This window comes from Drosophila yakuba, chromosome 2R, assembly GCF_016746365.2.
Source record: "Drosophila yakuba strain Tai18E2 chromosome 2R, Prin_Dyak_Tai18E2_2.1, whole genome shotgun sequence".
NCBI classification, from domain to species: Eukaryota; Metazoa; Arthropoda; class Insecta; order Diptera; family Drosophilidae; genus Drosophila; species Drosophila yakuba.
This window is the reverse complement of record NC_052528.2, coordinates 18,571,244-18,593,647: the sequence shown is the minus strand read 5'-3', so window position 1 is coordinate 18,593,647 and position 22,404 is coordinate 18,571,244. Positions and strand designations below refer to the sequence as shown.

General features: G+C 44.3%; 2 protein-coding genes across 6 annotated transcripts in view; one reads left to right on the top strand and one right to left on the bottom strand.

Moving 5' to 3' along the window:
• The window catches only part of LOC6531277 (zinc finger CCCH domain-containing protein 18), a 67,105-nt gene that overhangs the window by 3,035 nt on the left and 41,666 nt on the right, over positions 1-22,404 (top strand). For 4 of the 5 annotated variants that reach the window (XM_015195741.3, XM_015195740.2, XM_002092050.4 and 1 more), the window contains exons 3-6: positions 2,228-3,837; positions 18,435-18,654; positions 18,718-18,977; positions 22,244-22,377. In XM_015195741.3, the coding sequence (XP_015051227.1) occupies positions 2,239-3,837; positions 18,435-18,654; positions 18,718-18,977; positions 22,244-22,377 (2,213 nt within the window). In that variant the 5' untranslated portion in view covers positions 2,228-2,238. Of the gene's footprint in view, positions 1-2,227; positions 3,838-12,698; positions 12,781-15,710; positions 16,113-18,434; positions 18,655-18,717; positions 18,978-22,243; positions 22,378-22,404 lie in introns of those variants that run through there. The other variant, XM_015195739.2, reaches the window with a different exon arrangement.
• On the bottom strand, positions 6,896-9,055 carry LOC6531278 (esterase B1). Its single transcript, XM_002092051.4, has 3 exons — positions 8,854-9,055; positions 8,746-8,798; positions 6,896-8,665 (listed from the first exon to the last, which is right to left on the bottom strand). The coding sequence occupies exons 2-3, from the start codon at positions 8,790-8,792 to the stop codon at positions 7,012-7,014; spliced, it is 1,701 nt and encodes a 566-aa protein (XP_002092087.2). The 5' UTR covers positions 8,793-8,798; positions 8,854-9,055; the 3' UTR covers positions 6,896-7,011.

Below are 22,404 nucleotides of genomic sequence, written 5' to 3'. Positions count from 1 at the left end.
TCGCTGCAATTTCATATTTCATATTTCACTCCGTTATTTCTTTACTAATTTTGTTGCCTATTTTTGCCCCTTTAATGCAGTGCGCTTCCCGCGGCGCTCAGTTTTCCCAGTTTGGGAAATGAAGGAAAACTGGCACAGACTAGCAAAGAATAGATAAAAAGCGACGAACAATAAAGACGGCAAAACTTAAGCACCTTAACTCACTTTTGCCAGCTCTACAGCAGAAACTCGCAAAAAAGAACTCGACACATAATCGAGAGCAGAGCGAACGAAAAGAATTTCCCAACTACGCTAAAAACTTTTCCGAACAACGCAACTTTTTCGTTTTCCATGAGCAACCCAAACCCACCCCACCACCTCCCAAAACTTTTCCAATGTTCCTGCACGCGTTTTGTTATTGTTATTGTATGCAACTTCCGCCACAGCTAACATATAACTATAACTATAGAACTATAGCACAACTGCACAAAAAGGGGAGAACGAGAAAATACAGCCAAGAACATCGACGATAAGCGGGAGTTCAATGGTTAAAGCTGAGCATTTTCCGCATTTGGGGGAAAAACTTTAAAGAAAAAAAACGGGGCTTTTCTATTTCACTTGTTCTCGGGCTGTGCCACGCCCTCAAAAACACAAAGGCAAGGACATGGGGGCCATAAAAATGTTCCTCTGGGCTGATGGGCTGTTGGGCTGCTGGGAGGAGAAACAAAAACTTTTAAAAACAACTGCACGGGGTGGAAAAACAGGGGCGGCAACAAAAGCAACAATGTTCAAGTGCAGGCACTGGGAAAAACTAGGGAAAAACACACTGAGACGTTTGCGGTCAGCTTAATAGGAGAAGGTTTCTAATAATAAAATGTATAATAAGTTTCACAGAATTTAAATACCAAGCATGATTATTCCCAAAACAACACATTTAACATGTGTAAATTGGAACCTTTTTTTAATATTCAACTTATTTAGTACTGCTTACTACTATTATCTTAACCGCCACTGTACAGCCCTCACACTGGAAAACAAACAAAAACCCAGCTAACAACTCTTAAAAGCTGGCACCAGAAAAATGGGGGAAAAATACAAAATATCAGCGCTCCAAACTGCATTTTCCCACTAGCGAAACAAAAAAAAAAAATAGGAAAAAACAATGCTGCAAATGCAGGCGAGTCGAAAAAAAATCAATATAATGCGCATAAATAAATTAAAAATAATTGCAATGTGAAAGGAAAAACTTCCGTTTTGCATGCCGCTGTTTACATTATATGCAACTTTATTATGGTCACTCGAAATTACTGCTGCTGGCAAAGCGCACGCATTTTCGTAAATAAATAATAAAGCATTTAATTAGTGGAGTAAATATTATGATTGCATAATGTTGAATTAAAAAACAATCCACTTGCAAAATAGCGCACTTTGCTCAACTGTTGTTGCCATCTGCCATCAACATGATGATGGGAATCGCTAAACGAGGGCAGCACAAAATTGTTTAGCGAATCTATACTAGAGTATACTATACTGGGGTATACTGTTGGTATAGTATGTACTTGATAAAGCGAATTAGCACCATTCGAATCTGGTCCGTGGCATAAACAAATAGCCGATATATTTAGCCAGGCATTCGACCGGATATATCTGGAACTCTGAAGTGCAAAAAAGTTGCTAAATCGCATGGCGGGGGGAGCAAACCCAGCGATTTTTCTTTCCGTTCCGCTCGTTATCAGGAGGCCGTATACTCTGTATACTCTGCTGATCTTTCGAGTGGCCGACTTGCGTCACATGTCTGAAATTTACATACACATTAATGAAAACAAATGCGAGAGAGAGATCGAATCGAATCAAATGAAATCAAAAAATGAAATCACTGCGACTCGCAAACAAGAAGCAACGTCCGACAAATCGTCGCATCACTTTAACATGCAAATCACACACACTTTTCCACACTCCTCCCTTCCTACCACATCGAAGCAGAAGCAGAAGTATACACTTCCCACATCGATGCCCACAGAGCTCAGAGATCATGATCGCAGTGTGATGCGGGTTATCGCGAGACCTCTGCTCCACTGGGCTATCACCAACGGCAATCGCTCGCTTAACGAGCGGCGAATTTTCAATCACCAACTGGAGGCAGGTTGGCACCAGAATCAACCTCTTCCAACTAGTAATTCAATGTATTTAATATTAAAGATATTCATTAAAGTTCTCATAATAAATAATACCCATCTCTCTATTGCAGCTGCTTATACTATGGAAAAGGCGAAGGCGTACATCAAAAATGAACTTCGCGGTGGCAGCCAGCAATCCGAGCCAGCAACCACGCCGAATCCAAGCTCTCCGGCCTCGGCGCCTGGTACACTCCAAGCCACCAAGCAGCCCTATCCGCCCATGGAGCTGATGCCCTCGCCCGGAGCAGCCGCCCATCGGAGCAGCCGGACGCCGGGCGAGCAGTACCACTTTGGCTATCAGCCGCATCCCGCTCAGCATTACCAAGTCCAAGGCGCCAAGTCGACGGGCAGAGCCTCGGCCCCGCCCGATAACCATCATGTGGCCATGACCATATGTTTTGTGTGCGGCGGACATGGCAGCTTTGAGCCGCAGCCCCTGAGGATTCGCCACAATGCCGAGCGTCCTTCGGAGTCGTATTTCCCATTTCTGGAGCGCCATGAGCCGCCGAATGGCGTGGCTGGTGTGGCACCGGGCCAGGAGTACGTGTGGGCCTGCATGCTCTGCTTTCGCTCGTTGAACGAGCAGTGGGATGCCTATGAGCGGCAGAAGAAGCCACTGCTGCAGCGCATCTACCACATGAAGCGGGTGGACGGCAAGGGCTACATAGGTGCCGATGTGGCCACACAGAGCGAGTATGCCGCTCAGGTGCTCGGTCTGAGTGCCGAGCATCTCACCCAGAATGGCCTGGTGGAGGGGCATGGAGATCCCTACGCCCTGGCACGCCACTACTCGCCGCAGCAGCAGTCACACCACCAACACAGTACCTCCAGGAATGCCTCACCCTCGCCAAATCCCAGTGCTGCCGGTGGCGGTGGCGTTGGTGGTGCTGGTGGTGTTGGTGTGGGTGGCGGGGAGTTCTATCCCAGGAATTCAACGCCGTCGAGCAACCACAACAGATACCTGAGCAGGCCGCAATCGCGGGACATGCCCGTGGCCTCGCCCATATCGCGACCGCCCAGCGAACCGCCGGCCATGAAATCCGCCGGCTATGCGCAGCAGAAGTTCAAGCTGAGCCCGGCACCGCCCACTGGCTACCAAGGACAGGCGCCCTATCATCCCGCCCAGTACCAGCAGCTGCAGCAGCAGACGGCTGCCTATCACTTGCTGCAGCAGCAGGTGAACGCTGCCGGCGGAGCAGTGGAGTCGGCCCACTACAAGGGCAATCCCTATGGTGCCTTGCCTTCACCTGGCAGCGGTCCACTGGGCGCACGTGCTCCATCGACGCTGGAAGATGACAATGCCACCGTGCTGGATCTGCGCAACTCGTCCAATTCCAGTGCTCCGCCAGCACCGCGGCATGCTGGCAGCACTGCATCCGTCGCGCAGCCAAGTCAACCGCCAGCGGAGGTGGGCATCCTGGACCTGTCCATGCCGGACAAGAACTCCATCACCGAGGTGTGCTACGTGTGCGGCGATGAGCAGCGCCGTGGTAGCCTCATCGAGCTGAGCACAGTGAAGCCCCGCGAAACGGGCAGACCCGGACCCTCTGTGCCCTACTTCCCCCTCTTCAACGAGCAGCATCCGCGTCCGGCACGTTCGCGTCCCAAGGATCCACGCGGCATGATCCAGGCCTGTATGCCCTGCTACGAGGACCTCATGCAGCAGTGGCATGTCCACCAGGTGAGTTTGCAATGCAAATACATGACTTTCTCATTCGCATACATGCATATGGAGCGGATTCATCCGGTGTCGCCAGCGGGCACCCATATCCATATCCAATTAATATATCGCCTTGAATTGACTGGCAATGGAAGTCGAGTTAAGGGATTGAAGAAGTGTTGTTTGTAACTTGAGATGCATGACAGCTAAATGCAGCTTGGAAAATCATCTAAACTCTGCTTAGTTTTCACACTTTGCGAGTTAACAGCGAAACAGTTATGCCTCATAAGCTTTCAACCAAATGGTTAAACTAAAGTCCTGTGGACAAGCAACTCAACCCAGAGGCTCTTCATCAGTTTGGCCCTACAAAATATTCGTATGTTCGCCATGAAATGTTTGAATATGCAAATAGAAATGTTTATGGATGCTGGCAAATACGTATGTGCATGCCAGAGCTTTGCAAAATATTTGGTGAAAATTTCAATATTGTTCGCTCTGGCATAAATAATGGAATTCAATAAAAATGCTTTTGGGTGGTAGCTGCGTAGAAAGGAAGTGGAAGTGGAAATGCAAAAGCAAAACCAAACATTGGCAACAAAATACGAAAAAAAAAAAGAAAATGAAATACAAGAGGCGAAACAAATTTACGAGAGCAGTTTTTCGCGTCGCACGAATCAAAATAAACAAAAATATGGCCACGCCATCCATTGGGAACGGGGATGTGGATGGGAATGGGAATGTAGATGAGGATGGGTATGATGGTGGTGGCCATAACGATGATCATGATGATGTTGGCGCCATGCAGATTGACCCGGGACTGTAAGGCTCTCCACTGTGCGAACGATTAATCAGTGGGGTCGTCGTCGTCGTCGTCGTCGCAGCCTCCACTCGCATATATATGCGTATATATGCTCCATAGAGCATCCCCCTGCTCCCTTCTACTGCCCCCTCGCAAGAGGGCATTATCTTCATCCTCACCAGCGGGTTGGGGAGGGGTTCGGGGGCTGGGGTCGTTGGGATCACACGGGGGAGCAGACGGCGCTCGTAAAGGCGGCGAATGTTGTGGGAATTTTGACCGCAGGGTCGCTTGTGTTTCTGATTAAATTTTAATAGCTTTCCGCGATTATTTCGCTTCTTTCGTTTTATTTCGCTGTCGCCTCTTATTTTTTCTCCCTTTTTCTCTTTTATTTATTTGTCTTTCGATTTTATTTCTGAATGCGAAAATGTATTTATAAATTTGAGACATCGCCCTGGTTTCGCTCATTGATGATAGTGCTCGGTGGAGCATTGGTGCTCGCGGAGATTGGGGCACGAAAGTTGGTGTCAGTGTGCTTAGCATTTGTCGAGTGATTCACGATGCGCATTCATTGAAGGCGATACTTCATTTAAGTATTGGTTTCGATTGATTTGGTAATTTAGTTTTTTAATAATATATCTCAAGTAACTTCATTTGATGTAATGCGGTTGCCACCACTCACACGCAACCGAACCCACAAATGGAAATTAATTTGTTAAGTCTGAGTGCCCACAGCTCCATAACCCCACCACCCATAATTACCCACCCATCACCACCCACCGCCACCCATTGCCACCCACCGCAACCGCCTGCCCTCGGCACGAAAGCAAAACAATTTGAATTTTAAATTCAGAGCCGAGCTGAAATTTGCATCATGCCATAAAAATGCAAAATTCACAGCTGGTGAGACGAGACGCTGCCGCCTTTCGGGGGGAGAAGCGGGGAAATGCGATGTGTAAAATGCCGGATAAATAATTAAATGCCATTAATTGGAATTGTGTAAATTTCGCTGGAAAAAGTAAAGCCCAAGCGAAAATAAGCGAAGGGAAAAAAACTGAATGCCCACGAAACAATAAATAAATAAATAAAGGCAAATAAAATGGCAAATGCTGCATTGCGGAATGGAGCGTGAGAGGTGTGTCCACTGTACACTGCACACTGTCCACCGTCCAGTGTCCACTGTGTCCAGCCTATTCAGGGAAATGCCGGATGAATAAATAATCAAACTGGGAAAATCATAGTGGCGCTGGGTCGGGGCGACGAGACAAATTAATTAAATTTAACCCAGTAAACCATGGAAACTCTCCGTTGGCCAGCTGCCAGAAATGCAAGCCGCACCAAAACGAGCCTACGCATATTTTCCGCACCTCCCCCCCCACCCATTTTCCTAACCTCCCTTCCACCCACCACATTTGCCATTCAGCGAAAAGTGCGAAAAGCAATTTAAATATTTATGCTCAAAATGTATTTAAAGCACGGCCAGCGCAGCCAAACAAAATCAAATAATGAACGAAATAAGAAAATTTCAATCGATCCGTTGGTCTGGCTCGCTGCCAGCACCGAAATAAACCAAAGCCATAAACTATATCTAGATAAGCTATAAACAATTGTATAAACAAATCGATTCCGATACCCTCTAGAATCGGAAAATGCACAGAGGCCTATGCGAATTGGTTCAACTCATTAAGACTCGTTTGGAAATCAACATTTATTTCAAGCTAATTATATCAGCAGGGAAGTTTCATTTCCGTTTGATTAAACCAATACTTTATATAGAAAATATTTAACCTGAAATTTATGCTTGTCTTGGCATTCGAAAATGCTCACACTAAGGTTTTCAGTTCCTGTGAATGCCCATAAAAAGTGGCGAAATTCCTTGAAAATTTAATTGTTATTTAAACATTTCATAAATTTATGAGCTCGTAAATGGGCTGAAAAAATAGAACAGCACCGCAAAGCAGAACGAATCATAAGATTGACAACAATGACCTGCGGAATTCCCTTGGCTCCCAAACCGAAGAATTTCCTGGCATTTTGCCCAAAAGTCAATAAAAGAAAGGAAAACGCAAACGCAAACACGACCCAGACACTAGATCCAGATAAAACTGGCTGCGAAATCAATTCCGAAACGAAAAGCGTGGTCATAAAAAGGAAATAAAATGCATGAGCATAAATTAAGCAAATTATTCGTGGTGTGGGCTTATTTTTATGGGTCAATTCTTGTGTCAGAATTTTTGGGAAAACAAATGCTCGGCGCTTTAAGCAAATGATATCAGACGCTAATTAAATTCTAATAAATTCAAAAGTATTTATTAGGCAGGTAAATGTTTAAGAGACTCCTGAAGTTTCAGAGATGCAAACCAAAAAGGATATAAAGCTTATAGATAGATTTAGACTCTTTAGTAGAGGCTTTCCCTGGTATAGAAGCTGTCCCACACCAGAAACTGTTTGCTCTCCGGCAGCGCAATGAACTCCAGGCCATCGGCGATGTTGAGGCAGTGTTCCACGCCACCCGGACGCAGTGGATCCCACTTGACCGGTGCGATAATCTCGCAGTTGGGATCGCCGGTGCTGGCGAATGATGTCCACATGCCCACCAGTCGCTCAATGGTGCGGTATTCGGGCGTATTCTTGTCCAGCTTACTGGAGAGTACGCCATAGAACAAGTAGGAAAGGTCATCCGCGTGGCACACACCCCGCACCTTCTTGCCGCACTTCAGGATGCGATAGTGATTGAAGTGTGACGAATCCATATCGAAGCGATACAGATACGTGGGCAAGTTGGTGGCATAGGCCAGGCGGGCGAGCAAGGTGCGATGGATGTCGTGCCAGAAGTTCTTGATGCTCAGCATGTGGAGGCACTCGTAGAGCTCCATGCTGGCCCGTTCGGGATCGTCGAAGTAGGACTTCTTCAGCTTGCGCACCATCTCCGCCAGCTCATCCTTGTCGATGGCATCGCGAACCTGTTTGGGTATTATGGCCTCGAAGGCACTCAGCATGTAGAGCGGATCATCCAAGGTGGTGCGATACGAAAAGAGTCCTTCGAACGAGGTGCCGCCAATGATCAGTGGAATGGAATTGCCCCAGGCGCTGGACAGCTGCTCCTGCTGCGACTTGGGGATCACACAATCCTCGCCAACATATGGCTCGATAACCGGGGCAAAGGCCAGGATCTCGTAGTCGCGCTGCTCCTCCTGCGTCACGATCTCATTGCAGTACTGGGCCAACTTGCTGGCTGGGATCTGCTGGAAGAACTCCAACAGCTCCTTTTCGCTCTCCAAATCGCCGGCATAGCCCAGTTCCTTGCCCAATCTCTGTGGCCACTTGCGATCCGGTTGCGTGGCCCAGGCGCACAATGCCGAACCGGATTGCACGATGGCGCGATGGAACAGTCCTCTGGCCTGCTCCGTTTGCATGAGGATGTGCGTGGAAGCGCCGCCAGCCGATTCGCCGAATACGGTTACGTTTTCGGGATCGCCATTGAAACTGGCTATGTTCTCCTTGACCCAACGCAGTGCCTGGATCTGATCCTTCAGACCCGCATTTCCCGGTATCCTGAGCGCCTTGTCCTTCAGACTCAGGAAGCCCAGGGCGCCCACGCGATAGTTGATGGTCACCAGCAGGACATCGTGCTTCATAAAGTAATCGGGTCCATAGAGTTCCCGCGAGGCTGCGCCCACCTGGAAGCCTCCACCAAAGATCCAGACCATGACGGGCAGTGGTTTCGGGGACTCCAGCCTTTTGGCATAGACATTGAGGTACAGGCAATCCTCGGATCCTTCGGCAGCGGCGGTTATGGAGTTCCTCTGCATGGGCTTCTCCCGGGCATAGGTGCAATCCCGGACTCCCTGCCACGAGCTCGGCGGTTGTGGCGCACGGAAGCGCAGCTCACCCACCGGCGGCTGGGCAAAGGGAATGCCCTCGAAGGAGTAGTACGGCTTGCCATCGTAGACTGTCCGGCGCTGCTGACCCTTCAACTGGCCATATTTGGTGGCCAGCTCCTTGGTGTGACCCGTGCCCAGCTTGTACTGCACCACCTTATGGCCAATCACCCTGTAAAGCGAGAGAGAGAGAGAGTGAGCAGTCACGATGACTCATCGGTTCAGCACGCTTCTGAACTTTGCACTACTCACTTGGCGCCCAGTTTCAACTTGTCACTGAAGCTCACGCGCAAATCCATTGCTGCCTAATCTCAACTGTGTCACTAACTAAAGTATTATATTAATATTAAGTATACGCACTACAATCTACTTTGGCCGCAAATCCACAAATCCTCTCTGACACTTCCAACGCGCTCGAACGCCAGACAGAGACTGAAAACGCTTCTCGCTGCTCCAGTTGATGATAAAATTGTTTAGATAGTCCCATAGCTGCGCCCTCAAGTGGGGGCCAGTGGGGCGACCATAATAATTACCACTGTTCTGGAGCCACCCAGCCCCACAGCACCACAGCACCACTGCCCCACTCAGTGAGTGGGTCGTGCATATGCGCTGTCCATATGCGGATCAGTTGATAGTGGTGCCAGATTCGATGGAGCACCGAATCCGTAATTCAGTTCGAACACAGCGATATTTGGGTGCTGGAAGCGATAAGATTCGAGTGTTAGATTGGGCTGAAATCACGTATTTTTGGTAAACACTGCCAGGTGGAGATTAAAATGTGCAGTTAAACAGGAGTATCATTACTGGGGATACTGGCGAGGTTAATGGGGAGTTTAGTGTAAGATGGGTTTAGGGAACCCTGCCTAATTGAAATTTTATCTAAGTTAATGGGTATTATGTTAATGATTTCAGTCATTTATATAATGAGTTCTTATTAAACCACTTAGAATGAAAAGTATGCCTTCAACAGAGTTTATAGTGTTATTAGTTGCTGTAAGGTAAGGCATATATTTAATATTTGGATGATTGGTTTAAGTATCTTTTAGATATGAATATATACAGCATGTGCATACTGTTTAACCCAAAAAGTAACTTAAATAGATGATGCAAATTCCGCGGAATAAGTGATGGAGCAATGAAAACGTGGCTGTCATTAATTAGGCATTACAATGCTCCTTGGAGTTGCTGCCTTTGCATTTAAGTTGATTTTGCCGAGGCAATTCACTCTTTGCATTTGCGCCAAACAACGATGACGATGGTGATGATGCTGATGACTTGAGAGACTGAGTGGGTGGCTGGGTGAAAGGTGGCCAGAGTGAGTGGAGTGGAGTGACTGGTGTGGTTGAAGTGGCTCTAGTGGCGGAGTGGGTGGTTTCCCTGGCAACGGGACTCTCCACTCCGAAGGAGAGTCTCCTGCGGCTTTAGCCTGTCTGGTCACCTTGGTTGGCTGGCTGGCCTCTCTTGTTGTTTGTGCATTAGTTAATGTGATTATTTCACACTTCGTCTGCTCTGAACTAACATTTAATTTGGCTCCAACTTCCTTTCCTTTCTTTCCTTTCCTTTTGCCCTTTTGTTTGTTTTCCTTTTGTTTGTTTGCCTCTTGTTTGGCCAGTATCATTTGTTTGTTGGGCCGCCCGTGTTCAAGTGTGTGTGCGTTTACTTAACTTTTGTTATCACTTAAGATGCGTTTAGGATCGTGTTCTAAATGCTGCCTATCTGCCTATGGCCCTCAATTGCAATATATGTACTAAGCATTGGCTCAGCGACTTTAGAGACCTTAATTAAAGCCTTTATGCCTTCTGTCTCTGCATTAAATCTTAAAACTTAATTGATTTAAGCCCTTTTGGGCCCAATTCAATTTCGTTGGCTATTTCGCCTACATTGTTTCCGCTTCTCCTGTTGCCAGGTGGATTATTGGTTGCCTGAGTGTGTCTGAGTGCATGCCCCACACTCGCTGCATTCCGGCCCCCAAAGTACCCGAGGTACCCACATTGTGCAAATTCGTGCTGCACTGTTGGTGTTGCCATCGACTAAATAAATAAACATTGCAATCTATGTTGGAGAGCGTTTGTTTGGCTGTGTTGCTGTTTTCTTATTTGCTCCGCTTTTCAGCTCGGCGCCATTGCAATTGCAAACAGGCTACGCATTTGTCTATATCTATCTACAGTGGGCACCCACTAGCTAGAACTCAGATGCAATACAATATCTATGAGACCTGGTTTCGCTCAAAGTATCAATATCATACTTTATACTTATAAACTTACGCATAGCAAACTATGTTGCTTTGACTTGCGTTCATGTTACGGACGTTGCACTGTAGCTCTGTGTGCACTCCATCCACGAGTTATTCGCTCTTGGCATGACGACCTCCAAGTGCTTGCGTCTGCTTCAGTCCCTCCTCCACGGCGTCCCCTCTTTCGCTGCATCTTCATCGCCTCCTCCTCTTTACGGCAGTGTTTACATGAAGTTGGCAGCGCCTACTTGCCAGAGGTGACGACCCCCGACCTCCGACCTCTTACCTCCTACCCCCGACCTCCAACCGCCGACCCATTGCCCCTCGCCTTGTCCCACTTCTCTTTCTGCCACTGTTTTTCCTCATCACTTTTTGTTTTTGGTTTTTTTTTATGGTTTGTGCTTCTGTTTTTCCCCGTTTTTGGCATTTTTCTTTTCTTTTTTGCCAAACACTCGCTTTTTACTTGATTTCACGGGCTTTTCGCCTCGATTTTTCATGGCTGCCGTCATCGAAGGAATTTGAGGCAATAAAACTTAATTCAGAGTGCTGCTGCTGTGGGGTCAAATTGGAATTCAATTCAATTAGAAAAGTATGTGCGCCTAAATCCGAAAACCAAAACAAAATCAATCAATTTTGTTTGTCAAGTCGAGTGCACTAAATAAATAAAGTTTCCAATGCTCTACACCCTTTTCGTATGGATCAAACTTGATTCACATGGAAATAACTATGCCTTCTCCCACATTTTAGTGTTTTAATATGGCATTATTATAAATAATTTGTATGCGGTTTTAATTGACTTTTTAAGTTGCGCCAAATTTGGTATTTCAGGCGTGCAGTGCAAACATTGTACACAAAATATTCGCAAATTGTGGGATAAATTAAATTAATTATAGCAGAACCTTCGGAAATATATTATTTATAATTCTGCTCAAATTGTTTCCCGTAAATTGAGTTCTTTTTTCTTTAGTTTTCAATAATTATAAAAAGTTTTCCGATTTGAAAATGTAATGTGCACAAATCGTTGCATACTTTTTGGGGCCAGAACCCTAAATGTACTTGTTACTTAATAGTAAAAGTGCTAGGAAAGGAAAATTAACATGAGAACTTACTTTTCAATTGATAGCAGCGTTTTATGATTTAATGGAAATTTGGCATAACTAACTGATTAGCGCCTGAGTTGACATTAGATAACACCACTGATTACCTAACCAGTTAGTGTGTGTGTGTGGCAAACCAGTTTATGTGCTAAGCAAACTTATTAATTATCCATCTAAATTCATCCGTCAAACTGACTGATTAACGAACTAGCAGCTAGCTACTTAGCGTACTTAGTTACTTACTAGTGGCTTCAGTTCAGTTAGTTCCCAGTTAGCCACTAGTTCCTGCCTCCAACTGACTGATTACCCAACCATCTCAGCTCTTTAGCTTTCTTGGCTCTTTGCGGCTTTCGTCTCCCCAAATCGACGCTACAGTTGAATGCGAATGCGAATATGTGGTTCACTTCATATCGTCGCTCCATTTTGGCTTTTCGATTCGTGGCTCTGTGTGCGGGCGTGTGTGTGTGGGTGTAAGCGTGTTTATTTTGAGTGCGACTCAGTGTCTGTGTGTGCGAGTGTGTGAGTGTGAGCTCCCCACGAAGCCGCCGTCGACGTCGCTGCGACTGCGCCGCTTGTTTTATTTGTTTGCATTTGTTTTAGCTGCCTTACTGCTGCTGCCTTTGCCTTTTGCCTTTTGCTTTTTGCCTTTTGCTTTGTTTTTCTTGCGGGCACAAGAACAAACGAACGAGGGCAGCAGCAGCAGCAGCAACAACAACAATGCGTCGCAGGGCTCCACTCTATCAGCAAACTCGCCGTCGTCGCCGCCGCCGCCGTCGCAGCTGGCGTCGCTGGCAGCGTCGACGCCGGCAGCGGGCGCTCGATCCGTTCTTGCCGCCGCAGTCGCTCTTTTCAGTCGTCGTCGTCGGCCGTCGCTGGCATCATTATACCGTTCCATCGTCGCGCGATTTTCAATCTCAATTCGCAATTGTTTATTGCTCGAATTAAATATATATATATGTAAATATGCATGTTTGTGTGTGTGTGTGTGTGGTTGTTATCAACAAGAACGCCAGTATGTGTGCCAAATCAAAATTGATAAATGCACAATATAAAGTGTGACAGCAAAAACAACGAAAGCAACAACAGCAAGTAGCAGGAGCCAAATGAGTGTATTAATAATAACAGCAAACAAAAGTTCAATGTCTGTGCTCGCCACTGCCGGCAACGGTGGCAGTGCCCCAAGAACTGGTTTTCCCAAATGAAGTGAAAAGAAAATGTATAACCACCAACTTAACGACGCCGCGTCTGCTGAAAAATAAAAAAAAAAACAGCAAACATAACGAGCAACTTTGTGCCCTTTTCCAGTTAGTTAATCGCCGGCTATCATCTTCAAGGGTTAACTAAAAGGTGTCAGACGCTGGAGATGTGCGCGTGCTCGTGCTTTTAACTCGGCGATGAGTCAGCGCACTTTGGCTCAGTGTATTCGATAATCGAATTGCCGCCAGGCAGTTCAATGATTTCCATGCGGGAACTAATAAAGCGCGCAATTAATTCAATTTCAAGCAGTTAAAGCTGTGCACTCGGCATGCCGTTACAAGTGGCACTGCTGCAAATGAATGGAAATGCAGGAATTACCGAGTGAATGGATTTAAATGCAACATCAATGTTGCCAATTAATCAAGTTCTTATAATATTAACAAATGAGAAAATAAAAAGTTCAAATGAACGTGTTAAACAATTCCACTGCAAACCAAACTGTAGCAATTTGTAATCCAAGTTAATCACTTTCGCCTTTTGCTTGCTTATCATAGAAAGCTGTGATTTCAATTCGAAATTATATGAAGATATTTGAAAAAATATTGCGCACAAGCAAAAACTATAGTGTATTACTTATTATTTTAAGTTTTTGAAACTTGGGGAACTTGGGGAAATCCCATCTCTAGGACCCAGCGGGTCAAGTTTTTTTTTGGCCATTATGCAGTGTATCTTAACCTGTCATCGCGGTGGCAGCGCCATTAGGCCTGCGCCTGTGTGCGTGCGTATCTGTGTGCCGCAAGTTGAAGTACAAGTACAAGTACAAGTACACGTAGAAGTAGAAGTAGATGACTTAAGCAAGTGAGGCGGCGCGAGTCAAGAACACCAACTACCGTTACACTTTGAGCGCTTTAAACACGCGCATTTTTTTCTGCCGTTTTCCGCGTGTGTGTTTGTTTGCGTGTACCGTTCTAAAAATAAAGCCAACGTTCCATGCGCAAGCCCCCTTTCTTGATTGTGTCTACAATATACATACATATGTACTTACTTATACTTATGCACATATGGACACACTTTTGCCACATTTTTCCTTTGCCGGAAAGCAAAAGATTGCTGGCCGTGTATTTCTTTTTATCGGTTATTTAATGTGATTTATTTGCGTGCGAATGTTGATTTATATCGCCCGACAGCAGTCACAGTCGCAACTATAACAACAATATCAACTCCCCGCTTTTATCACGCACATGGGCACTTAAGTGGGTCAAAAAATAATTGGCACGCCCCCTCTGGCGCCGCCCTTGCCACACACACACACCAAACACGCACACACTAAACAGTTTACTGCTTGTCCTTGTCCTCCCACATTGACCCACTTGGGTGGGCGTGGCTCGACTGCGAGTTGGGGCTTTAGTTTCGGTGTTGTTATGTTTTGTTTGGTTTTGTGTTGCTTTGTTTTAGCCAAGGCCAAGCGGCTCACTCCCGTTACCAATTCGCAATTACCTCACAACGCCACTCACACTCACAATTGACTTCTGTTTACGGACAATCCAATCAATCGGTTTGTTTGGAGTTCAGATGCCTATCTCAACTAACTAGCTCATGCTAAATAAGCACATTGAATACTTGGCTTTCATCGATTTTCTCACCTCACACTGAAGTCAATTAGGTTTTCGATATAATTGATTCATTACCCGCAGTCTTTTTGTATGCATTTCCTATTCATTATAACTTAATCGTATTCATAGTCAGCACGAGTACTGAGCTTAAACGATAAGCTGCAATAATATATGTATTTCATTTAGGTACTTATAATTAGTTTGCTAGTTACTTTTTTACTTGTTGTTAACAAAAGTTACTGGGTAGCGTGGAATGTTTAACTCAAAACTCAATCTAAAGTTTGTTAACTATTGGGGAAATCCCTCAACCTTTCGCACTGCCCCACGCTTTGCGTTTACTTTCACTCGAGTGTGAAGCTTATTAGCCAACTTGTGCAGAGCAGTTTCCACACTCTGTTGTTATGGTTATCAACTGCCACGCCTTTCGCACGAGCTCCAATTGATTGCCAGGGGGTGCGGGGAGTGGGCACTCGAAAGGTTCACGCGATACTCATTCCCATTCCCAAAGTGTGGAGCATTTGTGTGGCTGCATTTTTGGGAAGCAACAGGTGCTGTTTACTGAGTATGCAGAGAAAAAAGTATTCGAACAGATAATACTACTAATCGTAAATCATTGAGTCACTGTTATGTTTAATTTAGGCTAACTATAAGAGTGGATAAAAGCAGCTGTATTATGAGCAAACAAAAGGCAAGATTTGATAAAAAACTAAATTCATTAAAAGTGGAACTAAAAAGCAATGATCATGTGCTGTGCGGTTTGATGTACGCCAGTGCTGTGCCTCCATTAGGCCTGGCATGTTGCATGTAATGCATAATTAGTTACCTCTTAATCGCGTGTGTTTGTGGAATTTCGCAGCACCCCGGGAACGGATACGGATGCATCATTATCATGCTCATCACCATCACCATACCCATCATCATTATGAGCATTGTGATCATTATCATGGCGAGCGTCATCCGTCGTCGCGTTCGCGTTTTATCCACGCCCAAGTGCACACAGCAAACATAAACAGAAGGAGAGCAAGAACGTTTATATCGGTTTCAATTAAATTTAATTTGTATCGTGTTGTAATTAAGGTGCCGCACACACACACTCAGAAGCCGTGAAATCTCTAATTAATCTGCCAGAGAAAACACAACGCAACACCAAACACATGAAGTGATTCATTCAATCTCAATTGAATACAATTGAGCAATTGAAATGCTGTGAAAAAATGATCCACATTTGTGGAACAAAAAAATCCAAAGTATTTGAGTGCTCAGTGACCAAGTGATTTTCCCTCCCAGCTCAAAATGGCTCAAAACCTGACCATGTTGGTGGCCGAGAGCAACGGCAGTAACAATAGTACAACAAATAGCAATGAAAACAGCAATAGCAGCAACACGCCAGTCAATTTCAAGCCAAAGGATACGAATGGCTGGAAGGATTACAAGAAACTAAAGACATATCTCATACTAAAGGATCAGCAAAACGAAAAGGTAACATGGCAAAGGTTGCACAATCGGTGATCAATGACAAGTTATCGATTTATTCGATATTTCTGCTTCAACACAATAATAATAGTTTAGCGAAAGTCATATGATGACCTCAAATTATGTGAATGCTGAATGCTATTGTAGTTTTATGATGTTCAGTTGGTGGTAATTCGAAAAACTGCCGGATGTGACCTACAAAAATCGATAGCAAACTCGTACAAAACACAATCGAAAGTTATTGCTATCGTTGATAATTGCGCTTCTATCTTATAGATAACAGTGTCAATCGCGCATTATAGAAAGCGTTCTTCGGGGTATTCAATATGCCCGTGCAATCAATCAATATTGACCCAAATTATAGACTAAACAAACAATTAATAATAAACCATAAAGATAAAAAAAACTTAAGCTGACACAATTCTGAGTGTTTTATAATCCTCAGAGAAGGAAACAAGTCCATTAATTAGTAAAAGTTACTGACTCCGGGGGAACTACTTATATATACATATATTTTTCTGCTGAAAAAGTGTCTGAAAAGTTGTGAACAACTTTTTTGTACATCAAACAGAAATGTTGCCGACCGCAATCCAGATTTCCTCCCACTTTGTTTTATAATTAACAGAACAAACGCCACAGAAGTTATGAAAGAACGGAAAAAAGTTGCCCATAAAAAGTTATTAAACGGTCATGACCCCCATTTCGAAATGCTTATCAACAGCGTGAAAAGCAAAAACAAACAAAAATGGGGTCTAAAAGAGTTTTTTTTTTTTGTTTTTGTTTGGATTTATGGGGGGGTTCTGCAGACTAGAAGTGAAGTCAACGAGGGAGCATGGAAAGCGGACATAAAAAATGAACAACAGAAAGAACATCTATAAAAACGAATGACGAACTTGTTCCTCCACAAAGCCAACTGTCAGACGTAGGCTTGTAAGTGGTCGCCCAGGGGAGAGGGGGGTCTGCAAGGAGAAGTAGGAGGAGGGGAAGGGGAAAGTGGAGACGCCACCAAGCCATTGGATCAATAAATATAGATGACATGGCACTGTCCAGATTGATGTGATATGTGTATGCGAGAGCCGCATGACAAAGCAAACAAACGAAATGGAAGCAGATACAGATACAGATACAAATACACTCGAAAATATGTATATGTACTGTGCTCACTGTAGGTATGGATACATTTGTATCTGGAAGTTACCCATGCTGTGCCCGTTGTGCAATCAAAATGCGCGCCTATCAATGTCAGAGAATCTGACACAATGAAATACGGAAAGTAAACAAACAATTAAATTTACTTAGTGCCTAATAAAATATATGAATGCTCTGACCCCAGGCTCGCCGTGGTTTTTTTCTAATCTGGGTGGACACCTGCCCAGATACACAAGGCGAACTAGATGCAAAGATACATAAATTCGGGCGGTTGGAAAAAACAGATTAGCAGGCACCGGTAAAAAAAAATGCATAAAGTTATTCAAATGAAACGAGAGCAGCCACTCTGTCGTATACGTAATATGCAGCTCTTCATTCCCTTTGACGGTTTAAGTTATATTTTTTTGGGGGTGCGTTTCCGTTTTCACGTGCGTAAATTAATTTGCATAAACACAGATGACGTCTGGCTGCGGATTCCCGTGGGCTGACAGGGCGTATGCGTAACGCACGTCTGCTTATGACAGCACCGTGCCAAACCTGATAATACTAATTGCTCAAATTTTAAAAATGTTTTATGCTTATACATACATATGTCTAAAGTGACAATCATAGAACACACATTTTGGGTCAGGGATAATCCTCGAGATTCTAGAAATAATTCTATTGCTAAACCCAAAAGAATCCAACGAATCTGAAAATCTTCCAATTGAGTTAAGCTCTTTTATTAAATGCTCGCTGCCGGTTGCATCACGAAATGTTTTATTCATGCGTTTCAATCCATCAATCAACTTAAATGTAATCTATCAATGTCGTTTCTATGTCAGCATGTTGAACATTTATGAGCATCCAAAGACGTCTTGCTGTTTTGAAGTGCTTGGAAACTTAAATTTAGTCAATTATTGCCACGCGCTTGCGGGATAATTTTCGGTTTTGCAAATTTGTTGCATTGCATTATTCACTTGGCGTAAAGGTCGTCACTATGAATAGGATTTAGCAGTTGCCTGCTAAAATTGCCAGCTTTGTTAATCGATTTTAAATAGAACCATATTTGTGTATTTCACACCTCCGATGTGGCTGCTTTCACAGCTCTGCTAAATGAATCTGTCAATTTTCGGTTAAGGTCTTTTGATTTTGCTTCAGCCCATGACTAACACCATCTTGTTTTCACTACCATTTCAGGCATCTCATAAACCGGAGTCGGAGCGTTCGTATCAGCTGCGAAAACGCACCACGCCCGTGGCCGAAAGAACCACTTTCGTTTGCTACACCTGTGGCACGGACACGCCCTCCTCGCAACTGCGCCTCGTCTACTGCTGTCCAAATGCCGAAAGGGAGCCCTATTATCCATTCATCAAGACCATGAAGGTGTACAAGAACGCTAGTCCAATTAGCCCGCAAGGTAAGTGCGTTGAGTACCAGTTGTGTCCATCTCAACTAAGGCAATCATCTCTTGGCTTTTTAGGCATGGTCCAGGTCTGCTCCGCCTGCAACGAGAAGCACTCCGGCTTGGCGGAGGGCGGTCCACCTCCAGCTACGTCCAGCACCCACTCCGCACTGGGCGCAGGTTCGCCCAGTGCTGGCCACTCGCTGGAATCGAACTCGGCCATGTACAGTACCAGTGGAGCAATAACCGGCAATAGTGGAGCTCAATTCGGGGGTCGCAACTCGCCATCCGAGAAATCGCTGGCCAACTCGGACTCCATGAGTAATGTGCGATTTAGGGTAAGGAATTCGCCGATAACTGCTAGAACGATAGTAGTTGTTTCACTTCAAGTAGTTGCTGAGCTAGAAGAAATGTGTTCATCATGACAATTAACAAAAATCCATAAAGAATATTGTATTGTATCTGAAAGAAACCCGTTCGTATTGGTTCTAATAGGAAATGGTCTCTTCTGAAACTAATTCTTCCTGGTTTGCTTGGGTTATTTCATAGATGACGCAGTTGAATGAATAGATTGTCAATAACAATTTGTGAGCTTTACTCGAGTGAGATTCTCATTTGCCTGCATTATAAATAAACCATTTTATATGCATATGCATGTGCGTGTGCTCACAGAGTATCGGTTAAGTGCGCAAACATGGAAATTTACTAGAGAGTGCGCGGGAGATAATAGTTATGGTGTACCAATATATGTAGGAATAACAATGATTGCACTTATTACAGCAAACTGGTAGGGAGAGACTGAGAGGATCGAATCGGATAGGATGGGATGGGATCGGATGGGATCGGATGGGATCGCCTGGGTCAGTAGCAGTGGCACCCGCAGCAGCGATAACCATGCTCACATTTCCAGCGATTAGCCGGCACTCACTTGCCCCCTCTGCGGTATGCGATAACCCAGCTGATCCGGGACCCATTAAAGTGCCAGGCGTCTGGGAGTGGGCATACACAGTCGACAGATAGACGGTTGGCTGGAGGATGGTTCACGACCTGGAATTGTTGAGTAATTCATTTGTAGCCAGAAGGCCGTCGAATAGGCAAGGCTTATCAGCCTCGGGAGTATTCTGTTCTCTGCCCCTGCCACCCCCCTTTTGGGAGCTCTAAGTCTAAAATGGATTCGATCGTCAGCATGCTGGCCAATTTGAGTCAACAAATGCCCAGATTAGATAGCCGGAACCCCTGTTCATTGCCCACGGCAACCGTGCATGTGCCTCATCCTCTTCCTCCTCCTCCTCCTCCTTCTTCTCCTCCTGCTCCGGAGAAGAGCAAACAAATGTGGAGCAAGTGCGAGTTTAGCAGAGGAGGAGCAGGAGGAGGGGCCCAAACGAAATTATCGTCTAAACAAGACAGCACATATGCGGGGGCAATAAAAACTGGGTAAACTTGGTCGAGTCAGAGTCGGTTTTTTTTTTGTGTCAGCTTAAGGCATCTGCCTCGAACCGGTTTACTTGTCTGCTTTTTGCTTAATTCTACTTAAACGCTTTTTATTTATAGCCGCGTGTTGTTCTTCTTGTTGCTCTCGAAGCGCCTTTAGTTTTGTTTATTTTGCTTTTAGTTCTGTTGTCGCATTCTGCTTTATTTTTTTTATTTTTGCAATTTTGTTGTTTGGTTTTTTGCCCCCCCAATTCTAATTTGAAATCTTTGAGCGTTTCGCTGTAGACAATTGAAAGACTTGTCGTCGCCTAGCTCATAAATTATTACCATCTTCTTCGAATTCACTCCTCATATTCGCATGCGTTTATTCTGGGATTTATGTTTGTTTTATACGATCGTATATAGTGAAATACTTTTGTTTAATCTGCCAGTGTTTGTTGACTATTTGTATAGCTTAATTTGTCTTTTAGTTTTTTCTGCTTGATTTACTGTTTCGTTTTGCTGATTTTAGTTTTCTTAGATTGTTTCCTGTGTGGCCCCTAGTCATTATTTATATTTGCCAAACAGCATTGAGACAAAAGCTTCTACAATATACCTCATTTCTTTGAGAATTTAGACATGTCTGCAGCCTTGACAGAGTTGATTGACTTGAATACACGAAATGATCTCTATGTTTCTAAGCAATTGCTAAATGCGAAATGTTTCTTCATGTGTCATGTGTTTCGGCTTTGATTAAACAGTAGTCATCTGTTTTCTAAGCATGTGGTTCGGAAAAAAGGGAAAATTTCCAGCCCAATAATTTATCTTTGAACAGGTGTCTGCCATTTGTTCTATTTTCCATATCTGTGGCTATACAAATACAACATGCGTGTACAGTGTACACATCATATACGAAAGCTCGCGTTATTCTGGGTTTATTCAGGTCATTGCACAATCGAGCAGAGTTTTCGAAACGCGTTTTCTTGCATAAAGGAACAGTAAACTGAAGCACAAAATACGAAATTAAATATAGATAAATGCAAATGTTTATCAATACGCCAGCGACAATAAAAACAATGCCAACAGTAACTCAATATTTAAACAATTCGTTCCAAATTGTTTACATGTGTATTGTCTTATTTGTTGATTTCCAGTTTTCATTTTCATGCGACTCCCGACTTCACTCCGCACTATTTGCATTACGGTCTCTGGGCTTTGAATTGCAAATGTTTGGCTTGGCAACACACTAGAGAGAAGTAGGATCCATATCTGCTGACTATCATTCCTCGTCCTTCCTCAGATAGCACATTTTAAAGGTTGTAAATGTATTAATCAAACAACGGCCGAGTCTCGCTAAGCCGAGTCATTCAACTTTCTGGAGTAGTAAATATCAATAAATGCTGATAAATGCCGAATGTCCAAATAAAAAAAGTTCCGTATAATCAGTTCGTCGGTGGTAAAACAATCAAGCTTGATTTTACGAATAGATTTAGCCCCTTTGTTTGCAGTTCTACCCACAATTGATTCAAGTGATCACGAACCCATATTTTCAAAGACCAGAGACCAGAAAAGAATTCCTCTGTGACTTGAAGAGCCCTTGAAAAGCAAATTGTATTCAAATACGGACATTGTTGACATACATCAACTAATTGGTGCCAAGTCATGTTCGGTATAATTAAATAAATAAACAAAAGCAATAGTTAACATTCAGCTCGCTTCAACTTTGAACCGCAGTAATGGATTGATATCAGCGGTTGTAACCCGAAATCATCTAATTAGCCCTAAACGGAATGCGATAAGGAGCTTTTGGTTTTGGAGCGGTACTCGCTCTCGCCCTCAAAATATAAGTCGCAAAACGAAGGGAGATAAGTGATACCCACACGGTTCGAACTGGATCGAATCGGTATTGAACGGCAAAAGCCGAAAGCAAAACCAGTCGATCGCCAGTCATAGTCGAGTGCCTACTCCTTGAATAGCAAATCAATTGTATAAAATATTTAATAAAATTTGGTTGGTCTTTTTTCCACGCTCGCTAGCTGATTAGATAGGCTGGAAGTTAGTCTTTGGGAAACGACAAGGCAGCTGGCCTGGCATTCGCTGAGTACGAGAAGAGCGTGTGCGTGATATTCTTAGAACGAATACACAAATAGCTTATACAATCTGTATGTTTTCATTTTCATTCCATTATTGATAGCCCTACGAGACGAACTCGAACAATTCGAACTCAAACACGGCACGCGACCTCAAACAAATTCGTCGCAGCGATTCGCGTCCCAATTCGCCGAGTTCCAGCCAGGGAGCCATCGAAAATGGACACGGCCAGTATCCGTAAGTAAATCTAATATTATCAATACT